The following is a 24290-nucleotide window of genomic DNA, read 5'->3' on the forward strand; positions in this document are numbered from 1 at the left end:
CGCCACCACTGCCTGGCCCTCACAAGGGTTCTAGACACCATATAGCCAGCCTGCTACAGGGTCATCTATTGAGTCCACATAGCTCTGTGCCTCGACCCTGCGGGAGTAACAAGATAGGTTAAGAACTCACTGGCCTTTCCTGAGCAGTAACCTTGCTCAGCTACTGTTCTTAGGGCCATCACTACATGTGGCTGCCTATGTCCTGTCCTGCAGCTGAACAACTTTGTCCATATACTCCATGAAATTGTAGAGTCGTTGGAAACAAATCTTTCCAGCACTATATGCTTAAACCGGAGGTTGAGAATTTTAGTCCCTAAAGCAGAGGCTTCCATGACCCCAGCAGGCTGAGAAAGGTTTTTAGACGGCACTTTATTGATGCCCTCGGCCCCTGGTCAGTACAAACTCCCAGCACTGGTTTATACCAGCTGGACTTGGGTGCCATCCCCAAGAGCAGGAGTGGGCCCCATAGGGGCAGAGAGGCCTCCCAGACTAGGAGGAGTGTGCAGGCAGCCAGGAACCCCTCCGGAACTCCTGGCCCAGGTTAGGGAGGGCCGGCCTTTGGCAGTATCTCAGGCCCCCACTGGAGCATCATAGTTGAGCACGTAGTAGTCGTGAACATACATGAGCACAGCCACTGGCTGCCCAATGATGAGTGTCAGCCACACAATTGCATTGCCATAGTTTCCTTGGAAGAAGCGGCCCACAAACAAGGCCAGTGGGACCTGAGGACAAATGAGGCTATAGTCAGGTGGGGCCTGGCACAGATACAGGCTAAGGGAAACAAGCATCAGAGCTGCTCACCTGAGCCATCATAGCTGTGAATGCCCAGAGACGGAACATACGCAGGGGAATGCTCACTAGGTACTAGAGGATGAGGAGAAGAGACGTTAGTGTTTTAGTGGGTGGCCCAGCCTTGTCCAGAGGTGAAGTGGGATATGCCTAAAGCACTGACCTCATGAAAAAAGGCTGAGGCCAGAAACACCCCTGTCCTGGCCAACCATCTGTTGCTGCCTAGTCGGAGCAAAGGCTTGTAGAAGTGTCTGCAGAGCAAGGAAGCCATAGGATGAGGCTAATGCCATAAGGCCCAGGTCCATCCACAACCACACTCCACAGGTGCAAATACCACCCTACCTGCTGCACCACTTATGCACAGGGATATTCCAGTTCTGCCAAAAGTAGGTGACAGACTCAGCATTCCTTGGGGTCAAGAAACAATGGAATAAGCAGAACATGCCATGATCTACCCAGATCCCTAGAGACATACTACTCACCACCAGTCACGGTAGAACTCGCGGTCTCCAAACTGCATGAGCTCTGCCACAGCATTCAGGCAGGAATGAAAAAGCCAGTAGAAGAAGATGAGCCAGATCAGATGGTTGGGAACCTAGGGAAGACAGGGTTCCAGGTTGCAGACTTCCCTCATAACCCTCACCCTCATCCCACTGGAGCCTCTGACACTCACCGCCAGCTTCAAGAGCCGCTCAATGATACGTGAATAGTCCATATCCTGTGGAGATAGGCTGCCTCAGCTGGCTGCGTCCTCTACCCACCCCTGCCACAGTGGAACCTAACCTTACCTTGAAGGGCTTCATGGAGTTCTGGATAGTAGGAACCATCCACTACAAAGGAAAGTACCACATTAGTTCCCCTCCACTGTGCTAAGCCCCACCGTACACCCACTCACGGCACTTACCTGCTGGATCAGCCCCACTTGAAGCTGGATGAAAAAGAGCTGAGGGAAGAACAAGGCAGCCAGCTGAGAAACTAGTTACACACACCCCCAAGTCCTGCCCAGACAACCCTCAAGGCCCAAACCTCACCATCTCAAGAACCCGTCGTAGCAGAAAACGCTTTCGTATTCGAGGGGACCGAGGAAAGTTGAGTTCATAACACAAGGTAGGAGCAAAAATGAAGTAGTAGAGATCTAGAAGAGAAGGGTGGGTACTAGGATGACATAGCCCTGAGCGTGACTTACAGTCCTGTCTCTGAGAATGCCAACCCCACAGCTCCTCACCTCGGTAGTTCAGGTTGTCTGGGTAGTTCACAGTTTGCTGAGCAGCAGCCCCACTGACTTTCTTCCCTGCAGAAACTGCCAGAAAAGCAAGACAGCAAGGTGAGCCATGCAGCCCAGAGTTAGTCCTATAGGCGAGTTCTAGTCCTGATGGTCTCTTACCAGCTTCGGTCTTGACCCTTCTCTGGCGGCACCACAGGTTGACATCCCGGTAGGAAAAGAGCTTGAGGAAGATGATGGAGTATGATGCCAGGGCAAACAAAGAACCCACTGCAAGATAGGTATCAGCCATGTCTACCCATACACCACAGTTAACACAGGAAAGGTGGGCTGGGCTATGACACCCACATCACATGAACAACCTAAAGTCAGCTCAACTTGGGCTGGGATGGTTAGAATGGAGGCACACCTGGAGTGATGGACTCAACCAGTAAGGCCACAGCTGCTGGGAAGCAGATGATGGTAGCCAGGTTAACCACATGTAGCAGCAGCCCCATCTGCTCTGTCAGGGCACCCTGGAGAGAGAAGGAGAGCATTCAACCAGGTCCTCTGCCCTGGGAGAAGACCTTCAGGCCTAGTAAGAAGAGCCTATCACAACCAGACCACCAGTGACTGTAGCAAGGAGGGGGATGGGCACCACTTACCACTGCCAGGCGCTTCTCAATCTGAAATGCAGCCACAGGAAAGATGTTGGATGCTGAGGACAGAAGCACCACAGGACAGATTCAGGCCTTCATCAGCCTGTTCCCCCACCCATGGCCCTTCTTGGAGTGCAGCTCACCAATAATCAGGCATGGGGCAGGCCAGCTGTAGGGGTCCTTCAGAAACAGAGACACCACCTGGATGGGATCTACCAGGATACCATACCTGGGGGTGGGGCAATGGGGGCCTGAGTAGAGGTGGGCTTCACTGCCTGGGGAGGCAGGGGTGAGGTAAGAGGGGCTTGGAAAAGGTACTCACTTGATGAGGTTCTCTAAAAATAACCTGGCATTACTCAGGATCTGCAAGAGACAATCAGGAGGGTTGAGCCCTATTGGTGCTAAACAGCCCACCTGACCCCAACACATCTGGCAGGGTACTGATCCCTTCAGTGCCTAATTGAGAGACAGGAGGCTACAGCAAGCCCTGAGGATAGGACAAGCAGCAAAAAGACCCATCTAAACCGAAAAGAACAGGGGTGGGTTTTTCTGTACCAGAGTCAGCTGCTCTAGCAATACTCAAAGCTCCATGAGTGTAAGTCCAGCATAGCCCATCTATGGACTGAGCCTCTAGACTCTAGCCTGAGACTCAGTGTTTGGTCTCCTTCCTCGGCCATCTTACAAGCACCAATCACAGGCCTGGAGTCACCAACCTGGCCAACTACCCAAACAGATAGAAGCAGTGGGCAATACTGACAAGGGAACACCGGTAGGGTTCTTTGCCTAGATGGTCAGAGAAGGCACCATGTAGGTGGTACAGCTAACCAAGGCCTAAAGCTCTGTCCATGAAAAAGGTGCTGAAAGCCTCAGAAACCTTTCAGGGCACAACAGGGTAGAGTCCCTTCCACACTGGATGGCCAAAGAAGCCATGCCTAAAGCAGGAACAGACACTTCTGGGCAAAGGCAATAGGTATCAGATCATATCTGAGTGTTAGAAGCTGGGTGATGATAGCCCTTTGCCCTGACCCACTCATTAGGCTGTCCCTTTGAGCCTTGGACCCCAATGGTTTCTGGAGTGGAGATGCATGGCCCCAGTAGGAACCAGGCTCTAGAGGCAACAGGCTTGGAAATGGCATAGCACCCCAACTACCAATACCCAAGGTTGAAGGAAAGGGACTAGAAGGCCTATAAAGCAGTGGCTGGTTCTGCCCACATGGCATAGGACATACATCCTCAAGATTTCTTCCATACTTTTCTAGGGAGGCCACAGAGTGTGCCTCCCAGACTGGAGAGCAACCTATACTCCCCCTTTATGTCCCTGATCTCCCATATCACACCTGCACAGCCAAGGAGAACCTGAGGCATAGCAGAGTATTCAAGAGACTCATTGTCTCTACTACCACTGAACCACCCAGAGCTAGCCTGGGATCCAAAAGAAAGCCAATGTAGCCACTGCAAGGACTACCCCTGCTTCCTTCCAACCAGGCTTCAAAGGGCAGAGCCTGTACCAGGGCAAGGGCACCCTGGAAGGTTCTGCCACACGTAGCCTCAGTGAGTCTGTTCCCACATTCCTACTCACCAGCATCACCACACACCAATTCAGGATGCCACGATAATTGTTGAAACCACTATCTGAGCTGAACAAAGACTCTTGTAGACGGTGGCACCTAGCAAAAAAGGAAACAGGATCCTGTCCAGTAAGCAATAACCAGTATGACAGGGATAAACACATCACAACCAACTCCTGCTCCAGGTGTCTTTTTTACCTAGAGTCCATTACCCATTTACAAACAGGAAGAGAAGCCAGGCAAAGCCATTCCAGAGGCAACATAGCTACTAGAGGAAAAGGTCTCAGAACCACCCAGAGATCTTTCCCTCTAGCAGAAAAATGTTCATCACAAGCAGAAGAGGCTAGACAGGCCTTCATGGAGTCTGAGCTCCAGAAATCTCCAACTGCAACCAAGCTCTTGGGCCACAAAGATAATCCCGCCTGGGCATGTGTGGGCCTATGTGGACCTATCAAGTACTGCTGGGACAGCAAGACAAGATGGAGTCTACCTTGCCCAATCTGCCCATCCCACCTACCACATCACACACGGAAGAGTCCCCACCATAGCCAGAAAAAGCATCCTCCCTACATTTAGACACAGAGGTCCATTATAATAGCTGGCCTAGTGCCCAGCCTTAATGTACCTTTCTCAGGAGCAGTGATTTGGCCCCACGGCCCTCTCATGTTCAAGTTCTGAGTCCCTGCCTTTGTTCAGGGGCCATGAGGCAACTAACTACTCGGGCCTGATGAAAACCCCCCAAAACTTCCTACCCATGAAGGCTCTCACCCAGTGACTGGATGAGGACACCCAAATAGACACTGCTTGTGAAGAAATACACCAGGGCAGGCAGAGGAGCACCGTGTGACTAGGATAAGGACTAGACTTGGCTACAGATAAAGACAACAGGAACATCCTAGAACCCTCACTCACACCAACTGTGGCTCCACCTTGCCCTCCAGCTGCTGTGCCACCAGGAAGCCACACAGAATTGAGCAAGACATAGATTTTGTAAGCAAAGAGGTAGGGCCTCTCCTTCCTCTCACCACATATACCTCTGCCCTGGGGCATCTGAGGAGGAGGAGGAGGAGCAGGCCAGGAACCTACTATAGGACTATCCCACAGATGCCCTTTTAGAGCTGACCTTGCCTTATAATAAGGGGCAAGCCCTAGCTTTCGTTAGGGCTGGAAGCCTGACAGCCCTCTCCAGAAGAGGGGTCAAGGAGGCTGAGGGGCAATACCAACAAGCTCCTTCTTTACTATCAAGACTGAGATCTTTTTCTTTTTTCCTCTTTTTGAGACAGGATTTCTCAGTGTAATAGTCCTGGCTGTCATGGAACTCACTGTGTAGAACCAGACTGGCCTCAAACTCACAGACATCTGCCTGCCTCTGCCTCCTGAGCGCTGGGATTAAAGGTGTGTGTCACCACCACCAGACTCAAGATTGAGATCTACCCAAAACAAAAACAAAGAAAAAAAAAACTCAGGAGACAGAGGAAGGTAGCTCTCTGAGTTAGAAGCCAGCCTGGTTTACAGAATGAGTTCTGGGACAGCAAGGGCTACACAGAGAAACCCTGTGGTTAAAAAAATGAAGAGAGAGAAAGAGATCTGCTTAGCACCTAGTCCCATCTACACTAACTCCTGGTTAGTTGGAGAGTAGTCAAACCCCTCTTACTGTCTATGCCCTGCTAAAGCACCAACGTGAGATAGTTCCACCCTAGTTCCAACCCAACTCCATTTCCAATTGTCCATTTCCTAAAGACTAGCCTTCTAGCATCTACACACTAGGCCTATGTGATAGAAGTCATATAATACGACTGTAGTCTCTATCTGAGCCCCCCCTTTCTTTTCAATCTGCACCTGCCTTCTGATTGCTGTCTTTGTTTTCACTGGCTTGATGTAGTTATCCTTAAGAGGTAACACCATAAAAATAAATAAATGAATAAATAAAATAAAGAGGCAACACCATAAGGCAAGCAGGAATGTATTCTGCGTCGGTCTGCTAGACCTTCCCATCAGTCCCCTCCCCCAAGCTGAAGTCCTGTGCTTTCAGCACAACTATCCCAAAGCCTCCTGGCCCCAAAACTTCATAGCTGGCCTCTGTGCCACAACCCACCATAACCAAAGCTGTTTCACAAAACTGACCTCTCTCAGGGTTGGAGAGATGGCTCAGCAGTTAAGAGCATTGCCTGCTCTTCCAGAGGTCCTGAGTTCAATTCCCAGCAACCACATGGTGGCTCACAACCATCTGTAATGAGATCTGGTGCCCTCTTCTGGCATGCTGGCAGATATTTTTTTTTAATATTTATTTATTATGTATACAATATTCTGTCTGTCTGTATGCCCGAAGGCCAGAAAAGGGCACCAGACCCCATTACAGATGGTTGTGAGCCACCATGTGGTTGCTAGGAATTGAACTCAGGACCTTTGGAAGAGCAGGCAGTGCTCTTAACCTCTGAGCCATCTCTCCAGCCCCAATGCTGGCAGATATTAATTAAATTATATAAATAAATAAAAAAAACCCTGACCCTTCTCCCCTTTGGGCAACCATGCTGCTTTTTTCTGTGGCCATCTCCAGAATGAAGACAGAAGTAGAGAATAGGTCCTCCATTCCAGAGTTGGCAGTAAGCAGACAATCTTTGTTTTGTGATTTAAGTGACATGGTCTGTGTAGTCAGGCTGGCCTTGCTGATCCTCCTGCCTTAGCCTCTCTAGTGCTGGTATTGCAGACATGTGCTACCACATGGAAGGCCTTGCCTGGGTTAGCAGACAATGTCCTAAGAGCTTGTTTTCAGGTTCCTTCTGTTGGGCTTCTAATTCCTTCCTTAACTATCCACACCAATGTCTCCAGTCCCTCCTTCTACGGACTGCCCATCCAGCATCATGAAGGCAGCATTTCCACTGCCCTGCCTCCACCTATGCTACTCCTTCCCTTCATAGATCCTAGGGGAGGAAGCCCCCATCCACCAACGTCTGCAAAGTCTAGGCTTGCCACTGTGACCAGAAGCAAGTGGGCTGAAGGGCAGGCTGCAGAAATGGAAATGCAGGGAAAAGAGGAGCTGGCAAGCCATGATCACAGCCGTTTGTGCCACCCTCTCACCTACTAAAGGGCCTTCCCATGTCCTACACTCACTCCCTGAGACCTTCCCTCCTATATACCACCCAGGTCTACCCAGGTAAACCACACAAGCAAGGAAGCTAGCAAGGAAGAAGTAGCACCCTCTCCTGCCTCTCCTGCAACCCCACAGAAGCACTGTAAGACAAGAACATGCCCATCCCACACACTCACTCAAAGAATAAATCTCCGAGTACGAACTTCATCTAGGGACCTCAGTTCAGATTCAACACTAAACATTAAGAGAAAGGAAGAGAATGCCAGCTACTCTTCTAGCTGACACCTGGCACTTCTTCTGAGCTGCCCTCTGAGCCAAGCCCTGGGGTATAAGAAGGTTGAAGCAAGATCCTCATAAATTCCCAGACCCTACTAGAGATGTAAAAAAGACGTTCAGGGACAAATACCATGGGAAAAACCCACCACCCTAAGGTCTTGCCTTGGGTGCCCATGAATGTGTGCCATCTGGAAAGGTGAATAGCAGACAGAACTTACTGCCTCACCTTGCCACAGGGTAGAAGAAAGGAACTGACATTCAGGACCCGGCTCAATGGCCCAGCTTAAAGTGAGCAGGAAGTACAGGGGAGGGGAGGATACAGAAATTCAGGGAGTCAAGAGGAAGGGTGAGAGAAAGGTTGGACTGCCAAGTGCAACAACAAAGGGAGGGGGAGTTGGCAAGAGAACAGTGGCAATGGGGTGAGCTACAGGCCAACTCCAAGAGGGCAATCAGAGCCTGGCCCACCAACAGAAAGAATGGAATCTAGCACCTCAATTAGGAGACCTCAAACCCTGTGTCATTCCCAAATTAGAATCCCCACTCCCACCTCTGCAATCTACCATCCATCTATGGGGAGGGAAATCACAGCAGAGATGTCACACATACATATTTCCTATCTGTGCACAAACTTCACACCAAAGGACACAGAAAAAGTTCACACAGAAGAGTGGCCATCCAATGACGGGACTGCTCTCTCTTGCCTATCGCTGAATAGTAACTTGGTCCACAACTGAGATCTCACATAAAAAGACACTATTCCTATCCCTCTAGAGGTCATACAGCAGACTTCCAGACTCCTAAAGGGAAAGGCAATGAGGGTAGTCAGCATAGGGGAACTCTAGGACCCTTCACATCTTCTCAGATGGAGTTGGGCATGGACACTTTTAATCCCACCACTTGGGAGGCAGAGGCATGCAGATCTCTGATCAAGACCAGCCTGGTCTATAGAGTTCCAGAACAACAAGGAAGGGCTACACAAGAAACCCTGTTTGTTTGTTTGAAGTAAAATGAGAGAGAGAGAGAGAGAGAGAAAGAGAGAGAGAGAGAGAGAGAGAGAGAGAGAGAGAGAGAATACATCATCTTCTCAGATGGAAAGTGGGAAGTCAACCTCCCTCAAGCAAAGCTGTGAATTACAGAAAACCACCATCCCTCTTAGGAGGGCCAGCCTCCTCCCACACTGTGCCTTCACGGCCTTCTTACCTGACCTTTGTCCACACTGTGCCAGGCCTCACACTGAAGTTATCTTATCTCCTAGGTGAACTGTGAACACCCAAGGGCAGCTGGGGGCCCCCTTCCCACAGTGCCCACTAGAGAAAGACTCCCTTGATACAAACAGAACAAATCTTTGCCAGCCTAGTTGTCCACCTTCTCCTAGTAGTCCCTCAGCTACTCCCTAACCCAGAACTACGAAAAAGGGTCCCATGGTGAACACCAGAAAGAGCCTCAGGGACAGCTTGGAGGAGACAGCCAATGTTATCAAAGAACATGGTGCATTCTTCCAGCTCTCACAGTCGGTCAGTCAGCAAAGCACAACCTCTCCCATAGGTGTGTCCATACCAAACCTCCCGCCAGCACCCAGCCAGGGGAGGAAAGTCTAGTTTAACTGTCAGCTCAGTCCCTATAGCCTGCAGTCATTCTGTAGCATAAGCAGGGTTTCAGGCCCTCCTACTTACAGGAAGAGGGGTGAATAAGCCATGAAGCCACTCTCTTAGTACAAGACAACTTCCTGCACTGTCCCCTGCCCTGGGCAAATGCCCATTCCACTCTCCTCACACAGCCTTGTGTCCTCCGGAGCCTCTAGCCGCCTTCTACCCACAGGACACCCCCCAGAGTTCTGCAAGGGTACCTCTTCATCATAACCCTCCCCCAAAAACATCTACCTCCTACGGAGGAAAGTCCATTCACCAGCAACCCCCAGGGCTCCAGACTTCCTGCTACCCATCCCTCAGAAGGGACCTCAAGGGACTTGCCTCAAGGTATGCTTCCCTAAGCAAACTGGAAAAGGGGCTGCTACCTACTCCTCTGCCCGGGCTCCCTGGTTGGCTACTCGACCCTATCTGGGTGACCTTGGCAAGTGACCCTCTTCCCCAAGACTCTGTCCCCGCGTAGCCCAAGGGGACCCCCAGACTCGGGACTCGCAAAGCTGTGGCCACCTTTTAAGAACTGGGAGCGTCGCTGGGGAGATCAGATGTAGGGGTCAGGCGCTCTGCTACCTCAGCTCCCAGTGGCCGTCGCCCACGTTGGTGTGTCTGTCTTTGTCCGGGGTCGGTGTTGGAGCTGGAGCCCGAGCTGGCGCGTCACCCCCGGCTCCCAAGTCGGGGCCCGCAGCGGCGTCTCGCACCTCCTCTTCGGCTGCCACGGGCCCGCCACCACTCTGGACGGAGACCCGCGAGCCATTCCTCCGACGCCGAGAGCCGCCCGCGCCTCCGCGGTCGCCCATGGCCTCGGCCCGCACCTCGTCACGGCCCAGTCGTGGCCCGCCGGCTTGCAGCGCCTGGAACCGCGGCCCCGCCTCTGGACCCTAAGTAACGGCCTCCGCCGCCGCCCCCTGCCGGCCTCCGTAGCCGGCACAGGCCGCAACTACCTCTGCGACGCTGAGGCTGCGCTGCCGAGGAGCAGAAGACTGGCGGTGGCGTCCCCTGAGAGTCCATTTGTAGTCCCAGGCCAGGCGGGGGCGGGGCCTGAGCGAAGACGCGGAGCCCATTGGGATTTGCGGGAGCAGGGCGCGGAGCCTCCTGGGAGTTGAAGGCGCGGCAAGTCAACGGCGCATGGCACTCTGGGAACTCGGCAGTCGCTTGGAAGCTGGAGCAACTTTGCGCGCAATTGCGTTGCGAACTTCGGTGGAACTGGTCCAAAGTTCTGTCCAAGGAACAAGGACCGCCGAGGATTACACCGGCTCCCGATTCCCTGGCAGCTGCGCACTTCCCCTGACCTCTTGCCTGCCCCTTGTCCTACTTCTGGAAATACATAGTTTCGTCATCCCTTTACCCAGCAGCGGTTTGGGTGTGGGTCATTTATGAAACTGTACGCACACTGACGTCTTGAGGCCCCAGATCCGTGTTCCGCGCACAACTGGCTGCGCTAACAGCCCTGGCTGGCACCTACGTTCTCTGAGCGATCCCTAGCTGTTCTGCAGGAACCGCTTTAAATGGACCTTGGAGGGCATACCCGGTCAAAGGATCAAGCTGGAGAAATAACCAGACTCGTATCACAGCAAGTCTGTGCAACCGCCCAGTTGTTTGGTAAATGAAGCAACCCATTAATCACCATGGTCTCTTCCTCCACCGCCCCACACCCCATCCCACACCTGGGTTGCGGACCTGACATGCAACCCGCCTGAATTAGACATCGCAGTGCATGACCTCGGGAAACAACTGATTTCCTTCAGAAACGCTATAAGGTCCCAGGAGAATAGCGACTTGCTCTTCTGTGGATAGCAGGATCAAGAAGCACCTCTATAGGATAAGCAAGTGCTCACCCTGGGGCTGGTAGCCTCTCCTACAGGGTGCCACCAGCCTCCGTATTTAGGTCACCCCACATCTCTAGTATCCTCTTTTCTCCCTCTGTTCATGCCACATACCATGATGAACAACCGACGCAACCTTGCAGGTGTCTTCCTGTAGTGCGCACAGAAAAGAGCCCAGGGCATGGACTTTTGTGGATTAGAGCCAACCTGATCTCCTCAGTCTCCCAGAGCGAGCTTCCTTTGCTGCTGGCCCAGCATGCCTTTCAGCTGGACCTGGACAAGGCAGGGCTAGATCTTTGCGAATACTAACCCGAAAGGAGGCAGAGTGAAAGAAAATGTCTCCTTGTGAACCTGAAATGTGAGTCATGTGAGCTCTACCATCCCTTCCCCACTGCCCCCGTCAATAAACATGAGGCATCCACGTGTTCCTGGGATAGCACTCTGGCTACACCAACTTTCAGTATGAAACCAGGGACTAAAAGTGGGAGGTTGAGGCTCAGGCTGCTACTCAGGCCAGAGATGGATTCACACCATCTAACAATATGCAAGATCTCCTTGGAGGCAGCTTGTTCATTGACATCCAGGCTTAAAGCTGTCAACCTGCAAGAGGCCATGGGAGTGAAGGGACCAGTGCCCCCAGAAATGATGGAGACCTGTGGCAATGAGTTGGGACCTATATCAGAGTGTCAGGCCTGATTCAGGGAGAAAAGACTGGAATGGATGACTGAGAGGGGGATTGCCTGGTGCAGCAGCTTCACTATCAAAATCTAGAGTGAAGCATGACCCAGGGTGCCAGGAGAAAAGAAAAGGTACAGGTGAGATTGGCTGGGAAATCGGTGTGGATGGAGGAACTGGAAAGGAAACCACAATGCCGACAGATCTCCCTAGAGGTGGCAACAAAAGGGGTTTGGGCCTTGGAGTAAGAAGGAGCTTTGCAAGCCTGCCGGACTAAGAGGACCAGCAGGGTTTTGGAAGTTACAGACAGCTTCAGACTGACCCCCAGCACCCTGGGACCACAAGCAGGTCAAGGAAACCTGCTGGGGAGAGTTTACAGCCGTGGAGAAGTAGGCTCATCTCAGCCCTCCAGGGCGTTGTTTCCATCCTTCTGGCCCACCACCCTAAAAGAACAGAAACAACCAGGACCCTGAAACTGTGGCATCCTCTGGAAGTGGGCAGATAAGAGACTTTGCTGCATGTCTCTGCTGTCTGCCAAAGTGGCGTTTGGGTGTGCAGAATAATGAGACAGAGCTCTGTAAAGGCCCTTGATCCTCCCGCAAGCTCCTTTTCTCACCCCTGAGCCTCAGGTTTCTGTTGTGTAAACAGGAAATTATCTCTTCCTGGTCAGAGACAGTGACAGCTAAGAACCTTCTACAAGGAGCCTGGCTAGGAACTTCTAGTGCCAGATGTGCCTCCACGCCTGTTACGGCTGTCCCAGCCTCCCAGGGTGTGCCCTCTGCCACGGCAATGTTCTCCACACCGCTGGCACATAGGCCATGACCTGCTGCCCATCCTTCTCTGCCTTTTTGGCCAGTGGATGGATGAGCGGGTCAGGCCCCTGCTCTTGCCAGGATGTAGGCAGTTGGGCTGACTCTGACCTAAGATTGACCTAGTTTGACCAGATGTATGCAAAGTATTTGAGCGACTCAACTCACACCTGCTTACCTGCTGGCCAGGGGTCATCCCTGGGTGAGCCAACCCCACCCCCATCCCTACAGATCTCTCTATCCAGCACAGCCTTGCCTCCTATTCCCTCTCTTCAGCTTGTCTAGGACCTGAGGGCTATGGTGGCTGTGACGTGCCTCTGCCTCTGGGAATCTTCCAACTGTGCTGGCGGCTAGCAGTACAGTGGCACACTCCCACCGGTTAGTGATCTGATTAAGAGCAGCAGGCCTCCAAGGACGGGGCTAGACCCGGAAAACTCTCCTGTCCCAATTCCTCCAACACAGGTCCAGAGGATTGCTGAGTCCACAGCTGTTGGTGCAGCTGCAGAAGTACTAAGGAGGAAAGAGTAGCGGCCATCCAGGCCAGGAGAGAGACTGCAGCTCCACTCTGTATTTCTTTGTTTTTTGTTTGTTTTTCAAGACAGGGTTTCTCACTCTTCAGACCAGGCTGGCCTGGACTTAACAGACATCCGCCTGCCTCTGCCTTTAAGTGCTGGGATTAAAGGCGTGCGCCACTACCGCCTGGCCTTGTGTATATTTTAGCCATTCTCAGTCAGCTTGGGCAAGACCTGACTTTGGGCTAGAAGCTATGAGCTCCCTGAATACCTGAGACAGAGTAGTTTCGCTTATCCCAGGGGGAATTGTCAATGGCTTTGCCTTCAGAGAGGTACTCCACTGGTCCAGCTAGACGGCAGACTATTTCCGGTAAGAGAAAAGGCCAAGACTGGTGCTTCACTTGCGATTCCCAGCCCTGATCTGAGCTTTCAGAACCGGAAATTCTCCCTTCAGACACCCTCAGATACCCCTAATGGCACCCCAACAGGACACGTCAGTCAACACTCCAAATTCTATCAAGAGTGGCATTTATTCTCCTCGTGGAGGTGCGGCGCTCCGAGGAGCTGGTGCTATTGTGCTTAGGAAGGAGGTCTGTCCGTCCGTCCGTCTGTCCGGCCGGCCCGGCCCCAAATGGGGGCGGAAGAGGGACACGGCCCGAGTAAAAATCCCGGCCTGTTGCGGGCCAGGAGTATGTACAAGGTGGCGGGGCGCAGGCGGGGGGTGGGGGCGGGGCGGGCCGGCAGCCACAGCCCCCACCCGAGGGCCCCCCGCACCTCGGGCCCTACTTGTAGAATCAGTACAAAATAGGTGCTACCTAAACGTTCCTTCTACCTGAATTCGCTAAGTCGGTTATTGTGCTGCTTAGTTATGGGGGCGGGAGGGGGCCCATGGCTTTCCACGGCGGCAGGGTGTGGGCGAAGCAGGAGATCCTGGCGGGCCCACAGCCCTTCCAGCCTTCTCCATAGGTAGGTAGACAGGAGTAAGGAGTGGGGCAGGGTGGGCGCCTCTGTGTGCGTGTGCATGCGGCACAGGCTGGCAGGCCCAGGCTAGGAACTGTGGGCATTTCGCCAGGTGGACTTAAGGGGATTGGATATGGGCACTGCTATGCTAGGCCTGCAGGTCCGCACCAGGAGGGTAGCCAAGCTTGGTGCTGGGATGAGGCTGGCCATACCATATACTCCAGCTTGTTGCGCCTTAGCTGCACAGAGACAGCAGAGCCTCGTATCTCAGGAAATCAGAAAATGGGTACCTGTGTGGGTGGCCCTGGTGAAGCTGGGCCCCCGAGACCCTGGGGCCTGTCCAACTTGAGCTGGAAACCTAAGGCCCAAGTCAAAGGCAGAGCCTGACTACATTCCAGCATAAACGAGGACTGAGGTGGGTAGGAGAGGCCATATGGGCCCAGGGATCCAGCCCTCTGCAACTGCCTTCCACCCTGGCCTACCCATGCTTGTTGGGCCCATCACTGACAGGCACCTCCCCGAAGGTTGCCACATCTCTGACGGATTCAGGAAAGGGCCTGGCATATCGTAGGTACCCAATGATGGGTCGGTGAGTGATGAAGGACTGACAGAGAGGCTGTGGTTGATACCATTCCATTCCAGCCTCTGGAACCATGACGCCTGCCGGGCTCTGCCCTGGGGGAGGGAATGGGGAAAGAAAGTCTGCGTGGCCGGCCCCGCGCAGCATCCCTGATCTAGGGGCCTATGGGATGGGTAGGGCAGGGGATACCTGATTCTCAGTAACTCTAGAGGCTGCGGCAGCTTCACATGCAGTGCGCATTATTGCTCTATAGTCTGCATCGGACTAACTAAGAGGAAGGGGAGCGGGCAGCCCCGGGAAGGGTTGGGAAGAAGGGTGGGACTGCATGCAGTGATGTCACAAAGGCGGCGGCCAATGGGGCGGGCCCTTGGGGTAGGGTCACCGCCGAGGCTTTGGCATAGACGGGTGAAAGTTGGCAACCGAGTGGGGGCTGGGCCTGGCCTCCGGGAAAGGGCCGGCCTCTGTGAGGCAAAGCTCAGGGGCAGAGGAAGTGGTCCTGACAACCTAAGCCCCGGGCGTCGGCGGGAAGAATGAGGGTTCGGCGCCCCCTCCCTGACCCGAGTGCAATCCGTTCATAAATAAAACGTATAAATACAGAAAGAAAGAAACCCGACGCGTCCGCAACCCCCCCAGGGGGCTTTACCCGCAAAGCAAGTACAGAGGTGTGTAGAGGGCAGTGGCACGCCAGCCTGCCGGCCCGGGTATCCGTCCTCCAACACCCGAAGCCTGGGGAGCGAGGGAGGGGGCCCCGGGGCAGGGTGGGATCGGGGTCTGAGTAGGTCGGATAAGTTCATGCGATTCCGATATGCGTCATTATTATTCGTTATGGAGGACAGAGCCCCGGAAGCCGGGCTGGAAGAATTCGGATTTGGCAGAGGATGCGAGGCGAGGGTAGGAGGGAGGCTCGGACTGAGGCCCCAGAAAGAACCCGAGGGAGAGGGTTGCCGCCGTCCGCGCCCCTCCCCATCCCCAAATCGTCTAGCACTCCCGGGAGGTCTGCAAAGCCTGTGGAACAGAACGCCTCTGTGGCCCGCCTGCTCTCCTGCTCCTCCTCCGGCCAGCTGCCCGGGTGGAGCTGACTCCCTGGACGCCGGGCTGAAGGCTTGGCCTGGAAGGCTTGGGAAGGGGTGGGGAAGACCTGAGTCTCTGCAACGCGATCCAGGGGCGCAGAGGAGGGAGGAGGGCGCTCCTTACCTCACCTCACCCCTGTCTTCAGAGACCCAACTAAGAGATGAGGTTCGGTTCTGGGTCTGGTAGACCCTATTGCTGGGAGAAAGCCTGGGGCACCCTGGAGGAGAGGGGAGGGGTTTCGGGGTGGGTCTCCCCTCGGGACCCTATTGCTTGAAGGGGCTGGCAAGGCTCCTGGCGAGCGGGGCAGGGTGGGGCCGGCTCCCTACCCCTATTGCTGTGAGGAGGGGCCCGCCCTCCAGCCCCTCCGCCCTGACGCCAGCGGAGACTTCCCTGGGGGGCCCGTATTGCTGAGAGCCGACCTGGCTGGCGGAGGCCCCGCTGCCCTAGGCTTGAACCGGGCTGAGCTGCGGCGGCGCAGGGGTTGCGGGGCCACCGGCGCCGCCCTTGAAGCAGGCTGACTCGTAGTGCTTGTTGAGATAAGACTTGAGCGCGAAGCTCTTCTTGCAGCGCTTGCACTGGAAGTGCTTGAAGGCGGAGTGCGTCTGCATGTGTGCGCGCAGGTTGGAGCGGTCTGCGAAGGCCTTGCCGCAGTGCGCACAGCCGAAGGGTTTCTCGCCCGTGTGAGAGCGCATATGGCCCTGCAGCAGCCAGGGCCGCGAGAAGGCTTTGCCGCACACGCCGCACTTGTGGCGCAGATCGTGCGTGAGCAGGTGCATAGCCATGGCCGGCATGGACACGTACACCTTGCCACACGTTGGGCAACGCCTTGCCAGCTGGCTGTCCAAGCTGCGGTGCGTTTGCTTGTGGCGGCTCAGGTTCGACGACGTGGCGTAAGTTTTGCCGCACTCGCCGCACGCGTGCCGGCCACCAGCGCCCGTGGCTCCTGGCCCCGCACGCGCCTCGGTGCCCGCCCCCACGCGCGTGCCACCCCGACTAGCGGACCCTGATCCAGAGCCTCGCGTGCCCGGCCCGCCCCCACCTCCACTGTCGCTGTCGGGGGCCGCCACCGAGGCTGTGGAGGGGGCCGCGGCAGCGTTGGCATTAGCAGCCTTACGGCGTGAGCGCCCATCAGTGATGAAGAAGGCGTCAGCCGCGTAGCCTTCGCTGACCGCCGCGTCGCCGTTGATGTAGCCGCCAGCAGCAGTAGCCAGCTCTGGGCGAGGGGTGGGCGGCGGTGCTGAGCCAGAGGCCGCGGGACCCAGCTCTCCGCGCACAGCCGCAGCATACATAGGCTCCGGGGATGGCCCTTTGAGTAACGCCGCCTCAGCGTCGCCATCGTAGACAGACGCAGGCCCCACGTAGTCACTGAGGTATCCTGCGGGCGGAGGCGGACAGACAGACAACGGGAGGGGAACGGAGCAGCGGGCAAGACACACGCAAAGCGAGCGGCGGGAGACCGAGAAGACACAGCGGGAGACGTTGGGTCCGGAAGGAAGACAAACAGGAATTAGGACAAAGGAGAAGGGGCCGGGGACCACAGGGCAGAGAGGATGGAGACCGTGGGGAGGGGAAGAGAGGAGAGAAGAGAGACAGCAGAGGATGAGACAGGGCCAGGCAGGGCTCCTCCCCCGCCGCCCAAGCGCCCCGCCCCCGCGCGGGGAGGAGAGAGAAGCATCTTCGGGCGCGGCTGCCCCCCTTCAGCGAGCCTCAAGGTCAGGGGGGAGGGGCGGCGCTCCTCTCTTCCTCCTCCCCCTTCCCCTCCCCCTCGGGTTCTCCCCACTTCAGCAGTTTTCCCTGATTATGCAACACACTGCAGACCCGCCGCGCACAAAGCCAGGGCCTCCAGCCCAGAGACCCCGACGGTCCTGCCTCTTCGGGGTCCCCGGGGCCGCCTTCAGACCCTAAAATCTGCTTCCAGACTTGACTCTGGTTCCCCAGGTGTACCAACAAAACCTTAGCGACTTCTACCTAGCCAGCATCTATCTCTGGCCATCGTCAGTACTTCGCCCTCATCTCCCAGCTATCTGACCACTTACTGGACGTGATCACTACCCTTGCAGCTTGAACTCATTTATCTCCACCCACTCCTTTCTATTATCCGGGGTCCTACTTTGGTCTACATTCTTTTCTCCCCATGCCCTAACCCTTCTGGGGACCTTCTCAAGTCCCCATCAGGGGACTAGGAAGACTGCCAGGGCATCCACTAGGGGACACGTTATTAGAGACAAGCTGCAGGTGGACATGCCAGTAACTGCAGTTGTTCCCAAAGTACAAGATGGATCTCACCATCTCAGGATCGTAAAGTAAAAGCATACCCTTCACAATGCAGCCTCTAGCCCTTTCAGGGTTGCCCCTAGGCTCTCAGAAATCACTGGGCCTCTCACAGGATAAGCTGTCTACCGACCCTGGCATTGGAACTCACTTCCCACATATGCAGGGTCACATATGCAGCCATCCAGACACACTCTCAGTCACATGGTGCACAGCGGCCTCAGTGTCACGTGGTCTCATGTAGTGGCACACAGGCAGGCACACACACAGGGTCACACACAAGCGCACAAAGTCACATGGCCACACGCAGTCACATGGGCCCACACAGGCTTATGCTCTTGCAGGTCACACTTGCTCCGACACCCCACACTGCTGGCACTCCTGTCCCCCTTGCCTGCATGCTAACAGTTGTCCTTGAACTTGGGCATCCTTACACAAAGAGCCGCCCCTGACTCCAATACCTTGGCTTCCCTTGCTCACCTCCTCCTTCCTAATCCTGAGTCCAGGGAAGATACTGCTGTTGCCTCTTCTGGTACCTAGGCCCTGACAGGTGGGTGGCCCTGCCAGACCCCATGCCTACTCCCTAGAGCTCCCAGCATTCCCTAGCTAGCCCTAGCAAGAGGCTTTGAAGGTGCAGCCAAAGAAAAGTGAAACAAATCCAGATTTCTGGGTGTGGGTTTGCATGTGCCCATATAACTGGGTCTTGTTATGTCAGCAGGTGTCCGTGTAGCTGTGTATTTCAGCACAAGTCAGTGTGTGGGTCCCTGTGTGCCTTTAGTGCTTCCTGTTCCTGATTCCTCTTTCCTACCTCTCCTGTACCCACACTCTGGCCAACCTAGGAAGCTGTCTGGCCTTACTCTTCTCCCTTTTTCTCAGCCTTCATTCTCGGTTCGAGCCTCAGGCTGCTTCCGCTGGATCTACATCCCCCTCCTACCCTACCACTCCACCCCCACACTCTGGCCACCCACCCCTTCCAGCAAAGCCCTGGGCCCTGCCCCAGCTGCAGTCCAGAGCGCACCTTTATCCTGCAGTCGCACTCCGAGATCGCTGCGGGCGCGCCCGTAGGAGCTGTCGAGGTCTGCCGAAGAGAATGTGTCAAGTTTGACCTTCTTAACCAGGAAGGACCTGGGCATGATTCCTGCGGGGCTCCGGCAGTGAGGGCCTGCAGAGCCGGGGCTCGGGGGGACTGCGTCCGCGGCGAGGCCCCGTCACCATCCGAGGAGCGGTGGAAGCAGCACTGTCCCCAGTCTGGCCTGTGGATGCTGCTGGGCGAGTGTGATTCTCTCTCTTCTTGCTTCCCTGCGTCTCTTCTTCCCCTCCGGATCCCTCCTCTCTCTTTCTCTCTGTCTCTCCCCTTCCTTCGTTCCTTCCTCCTCTTCTCTTCTTTTCTCTTCTTTCCTTCCTTCCTTCCCTCCTCTGGTCCCGGTTTCCCAGCCCGCAGTGCCGCCCCTGGACAGGCGGGGGAGGAGGCTGGGGGGGGCGGAGAGGGGGGGAGCGGCTCCGTCCCGGGCCCGGAGGCTGCGAATGGGTGCAGGGCTGGCCCGGCCCCACGGCCCCCTTCCCCTCCCCCCCCCGCCGCGGCGGCGGAACCTCAGTCAGCGGCGCCCCATGCCCCCGGGGGCGGCAGCGCCGGGCCAAGAGAACACGACAGTAGCAGTAGCAGCGGCAGGAGCACCAGCAGCTTCAGCACCGCGGCCAGCGCTGGCTAGGGCAGCACCGCGGCCAGCGCCCGGGCGCGCTCAGCTGGCGCTGGCGAAGAGGGGCGGGCCACCCGGGCTTGGTCGCCGGGCGGGGGTCCTCGGCGGGGGTCTCTGGGAGGCTGGCTTTATTGTTCTGCAGTCGGAGCGGGCGGCGGCGGCGGCGGCGGGCGGGGGTCCTCAGGGGGAGGGGTACTCAGGGAGGGCGGGCCGAGGGAGGGAAGGAGAGAGGGAGGGACGGGGGTCCGGGGGCGGGGCTCCGCTCTCGGACAGCTCCCGGGCAGGCCTCCTGAGCCTGCAAGCCTCTTCTGCCTGCCGCCGAGCGCAGCCTCTGGCTTTTAAAGCCAAGCGCTGGGGGAGGGGGTGGGCGGGGAGGGGAAAAGGCCGGCGGAAATGGCTGCGCCGAGCTGGGCCGGGCCAGGGTCTCCTGGGAGGGGTCCTGGGGATGCCTCGCCTAGACTTGTGCGGAGTTCCCCCGTGCGGCTCGGGGAATGGCGACTTGATACTTGGTGGCATAGTCGGGCTTGTGGAGAGAGGTGGGAATGGGCCTGACACTCATGCTCCCCAGACTCTGGTTCTTTTGGGGAGAACGCAAGCGGACCTCAGCCTGGTCCACGCTGCCTCGTATGAGGTCTGGAGGTTAGGCGCGGGATGTGCGGAGGCGGGGAGAGGAGGGAGACCAAAGGAGTGAATGCTGAGGCAGCGAAAACGCAATGTGGAAACCTGTGTGCGCCCTGTGCCGCAGTGCCTCTTGCCACTCTGTCACCTCGGCTGACCCTGTGCCCGCTGGAGGGACCTCTCTGCCCCCGCCTCTCCCGCGGGACGGATGTCCAGCACAGTAGCGTCGTAGCAAGCTGAGTGTGCATGGTGAGAGGGACTGCCATGCCCCTGTTCCAGAAATTCCGCTCCATTGGTGGTTTCCGCCCTTCCGCGTCTCTACAGCTTCCCCCAGGCGGCCTGCAACCAGGCGAATAACCCTTCCCGTGGCCGCCCGCCCGGAGTTTGCAGCCCCCATGACGTCAGGCCCAATGGCCAATGGCGGGGCACTGGGGGTTTGGGGCCTCACAATGGCTGCGCGCGGGTGCATATGTCCCCAATTAGGGCAGGGCGCCGCCATTGTCCCTTCGTCGCCCCCTCCTCGCGTTGGGGTCTCTGAGCTGAGCTCTCCCCACACAGCCTGCTCGGACTAGCGACTATGGTCACGGAGCGGCAAGCAGGGATTGCAGCGCGGTGACCTTATACGGACTGGCCCCGTCCTGCGCAGAAGCCAGGGCAGCGCTGCAGTGCTGAGCTCAGCTCCCCTTCTGCTGCGTGCTTGGCTGCGACCTGCATCCACTGCCTCGCGTCCGGCCACGGTGGGTGTGAGCTACCTGCCCCACACTGAGTGTGGAGACCACTCTCCTGCTTTATGCTAGCGGCCCAGCTCCTCAGCGGCCGGACATTCATCTTGCGTGGCAGGCGCTCCCGAGGGGCAGGGCGGGTGCGGCCTCCCCCTTATCGCCGAGCAGCAGCCGGCGAAGCTCGCAGTGGGGGGTGGGGGGCGAGGGTTCCCCGCCAGCCACGCCACTAGTTCCGGCTTCTTCCCAGAGGGGACCGGCTGAGGCGCAGCCGGAGGCGTCAGGCCAATTAGCATTTTGATTGCTGGACGGGGGTGGGGGGTTCATCTGGAACAAGGTCTAATTACCAGACGGACCCTCGGGGCTCAGGCAGATTCGATCCCCCCCTCACCCTCTGTTTGCTGCCTTCTTCTGGACAGTGTCCCCACCCCCAACTCTATCCTCCCACTTCCTCTAGGTCCCCTCATAGGCTTAGTCATCCTGTCTAGTTCTGTCCTTACACTTTGCCCCTTGGGTCCTTTCTTTATTAGACGTGGTCCTTGGCCCTTCCAGTCTTTCCTGAGTCAAATCCTGTTCCTCTGTGGCTCTATGCTCAACCCTCTTCTCCATCCCTTCATATAATAATCTCTATCCTTATGTTCGATACACAGCCCTTCCCCCTCCCCCCCCACACTTTGTCCCTCACTCCTCTCCTTTGGCCCTTAACCCCTTGATGGGACAGACCATGCCCAGGCACATGTGTCCTTGGGTCTCAGGGGCAGGCAATACAGACGGAACCATTCAAACAGGCCTTGCTCTGGCTATGGTAGATCCCTCAGGACCTCCCCCCACACACACACACACACACACGGGGAGGGGGGGACGGCCAGGAGGGGCAGCTGGGTTCAGGCCTTGACCATCAGTCCCCACCAGCCCAGGTGCATGGAGCACATGGGACCCAGGAGCAATTACTTGGGCATTCCAACTGGCCTTGTGAACCTGACTCTCTGCGCCCCACTTCCATGTAGAGATTCCCCAGACCCTTGATCCAAAGAAGAGTTGAGGCATAGTTGATCACTCCTTTTGACAAGTTATAAGCTCCCTTACCCGAGGCCCCACTGAGTCTCTCCCACTGAGAGTTGCAGCCTGAGAAGGCTTTGTTGCAGTAGTAGAGCAAAGCAGCCCTCAATCCGTGGATAACTGCAGGCCCCACTGTCCTGGCCCTCTTAGCAACTTGCGCAACACCTCCTCGTGAGGCTTTCTTCTTGCTGTTTTGGTTCAGTTTCTATCCCTTTTCAATAAGGGTCTCAGTGTTTGGTCTGTGAATATCTTTCTTCCTCTGCTTTCCTTACAACTACCCACAGTTCTGCCCAGGTCCCATCGTGCAGGAACGTTTAAGGTGTGTGTAAGTGGGGAGGGGGGGGGATACAGGATGGGATGCTCCATAGTCGTGTTGCCAACAGCCCACTGATGTGTGCAGGCCCTTGTGAGCCTGTCACTATTTTGTCCACCTAGGGAATCAATGGACAGCCTCATTGGAGGGTCCACCCATGGGCTGAGTTGGATTGACAGAGAATGGGAAGTTGGATTGAAAGAACTGGTTGGGGACTGCTTCTGTGGTGACTGGGTGGGTGAGGTCATTAGCAGGAAGAAGTCAAGGCTTGTAGTGGTAGGACAATGGAGGCTAGTCCTTGAGACTACTTAATTCAGCCCCAGGATGGTTCTGGGCTGGTTGACGTAGCTAATGACGTGTCCTGGGAGAAGATGAATCGGTCTGCCAATTCAGTAAGGACTGGGTGACAAGATACCCCACTTCCAAGGCAGGGCCGTCTGTGGTGAGAGAAACAGTAGCCTCCCAAAAGGGCTGCTGGCTTAGAGGGTAACACAGAGGGAAGTTACCTCTCCTGAGCTCACTAGGGCAGGTTGAAGGCCCAGGGAAGGTCTACTTCAAAAGGCCTGAAGGATAAAGCAGGCTTGCTCCTCACTGAGGCTGACATTGGGGGCCATGTCACCACTGTAACCGATATCACAAGGAGGGAGGACAGTTTCTCTGTGTAGCCCTTTCTGACCTGGGGTTCACTCTGTAGACCAGGCTGGCCTCGAACTTGGAAACTCAGAGATCCACCTGCCTCTGCCTCCAGAGTGCTGGGATTAAAGGCGTGCACCACCACAGCCCGTCACAGCCCGTCTACTACCATTTTCTGATAATGTCATGATAGGATTCCATCAATGCGTCAATGAGTCCTGGTAGTCAATCATTTTCCTGATGCCCCACCCCTGGACTTTGTTTCAGTGGAAATCAGGCCTTCAACATGTGAGCCTTTTGGAGGAACACTTTATATTAAAACAGTGACAAAGCCAAAGTGACAGGGAGAACTGTAAGAGAGTCTGGGTCACAACACAGCCATAGCTGAGTCCTTAAAAATAAGCAAACCCGGGCGATGGTGGCGCACGCCTTTAATCCCAGCACTTGGGAGGCAGAGGCAGGCGGATCTCTGTGAGTTCGAGACCAGCCTGGTCTTACAGAGCTAGTGCCAGGACAGGCTCCAAAGCCACAGAGAAACCCTATCTCGAAAAAAACAAAAAAAACAAACAAAAAAAAAGCAAACCACAGGAGAAAACACTGGGAAGATAAGAGCCAGGCAGATCCCCGAGCTCATTGGCCAGTCCACGTAGGCTACTTGTTCTCCGGTCTCACCATGCACACACACAAACCTGTACACATGACCATTGGCATATGAACACACATACACACAAAGAGCAAATGTCTAAGTAGTAAACATTTTCATTAAATTTAAGTTCAGTCTAGTACTCTATAAAAAGTAACTGAAGTGAAATTTTTAAAAATAATTTATTTCTTTTGTGTGTATTGATGTTTTGCCTGCATGTGTGTCTGTGTGATGATGCCAGGTCCTCTGGAGCTGGAGTTACAGACAGTTGTGAGTGTCATGGGATTGAACTCAGGTCCTCTGGAAGAGCGGCCAGGACTCTTAACTGCTGAGCTATCTCTCCAGCCCCATGAGTGAAATTTTATAGAATGAACATTCTTAGACTCCCAAAGAAGTTAACAGGTAATTGGTATGTGAAAACTTATTATTAGGATACCAAAACGTGCCAATTTAGCTAGTGATGGTGGCACATGCCTTTAATCCCAGCACTAGAGAGACAGAAGCAGGTATATCCCTATCAGTTCTAGGCCAGTCTGTTCTACATATTAAGTTCCAGGCCCACCAGGGCTACACATTGAAACCCTGTCAATTAATTAATTGATTGATTGATTAATATTTTATAATTAATTAATAGCCAGGGAAGAAATGTAGTTCAATGGTAGAGCTGTTTTAAAAAAGGG

At 55.4% G+C, this 24290-nt stretch overlaps 2 protein-coding genes across 2 annotated transcripts; both read right to left on the reverse strand.

Annotated features, from left to right (window-relative positions):
- Nucleotides 1–43: 43 nt before the first annotated feature.
- Dgat1 (diacylglycerol O-acyltransferase 1) lies at nt 44–10248 on the reverse strand. The gene is made up of 17 exons (XM_005354113.2): nt 9798–10248; nt 4229–4316; nt 2972–3012; nt 2793–2878; nt 2656–2708; nt 2421–2526; nt 2174–2281; nt 2015–2089; nt 1821–1924; nt 1694–1732; nt 1578–1619; nt 1463–1507; nt 1272–1384; nt 1132–1197; nt 953–1040; nt 802–864; nt 44–722 (listed from the first exon to the last, which is right to left on the reverse strand). Exons 1-17 carry the CDS (start codon nt 10022–10024, stop codon nt 570–572), a joined length of 1497 nt encoding a protein of 498 aa, XP_005354170.1. The 5' UTR covers nt 10025–10248; the 3' UTR covers nt 44–569.
- A 4955-nt stretch (nt 10249–15203) lies between these two features.
- On the reverse strand, nt 15204–19270 carry Scrt1 (scratch family transcriptional repressor 1). The gene is made up of 2 exons (XM_005354114.2): nt 18947–19270; nt 15204–17032 (listed from the first exon to the last, which is right to left on the reverse strand). Exons 1-2 carry the CDS (start codon nt 19059–19061, stop codon nt 16101–16103), a joined length of 1047 nt encoding a protein of 348 aa, XP_005354171.1. The 5' UTR covers nt 19062–19270; the 3' UTR covers nt 15204–16100.
- Nucleotides 19271–24290: the final 5020 nt, after the last annotated feature.

The sequence above is a fragment of the Microtus ochrogaster genome, chromosome 15 (assembly GCF_000317375.1).
Source record: "Microtus ochrogaster isolate Prairie Vole_2 chromosome 15, MicOch1.0, whole genome shotgun sequence".
Classification (NCBI taxonomy): domain Eukaryota; kingdom Metazoa; phylum Chordata; class Mammalia; order Rodentia; family Cricetidae; genus Microtus; species Microtus ochrogaster.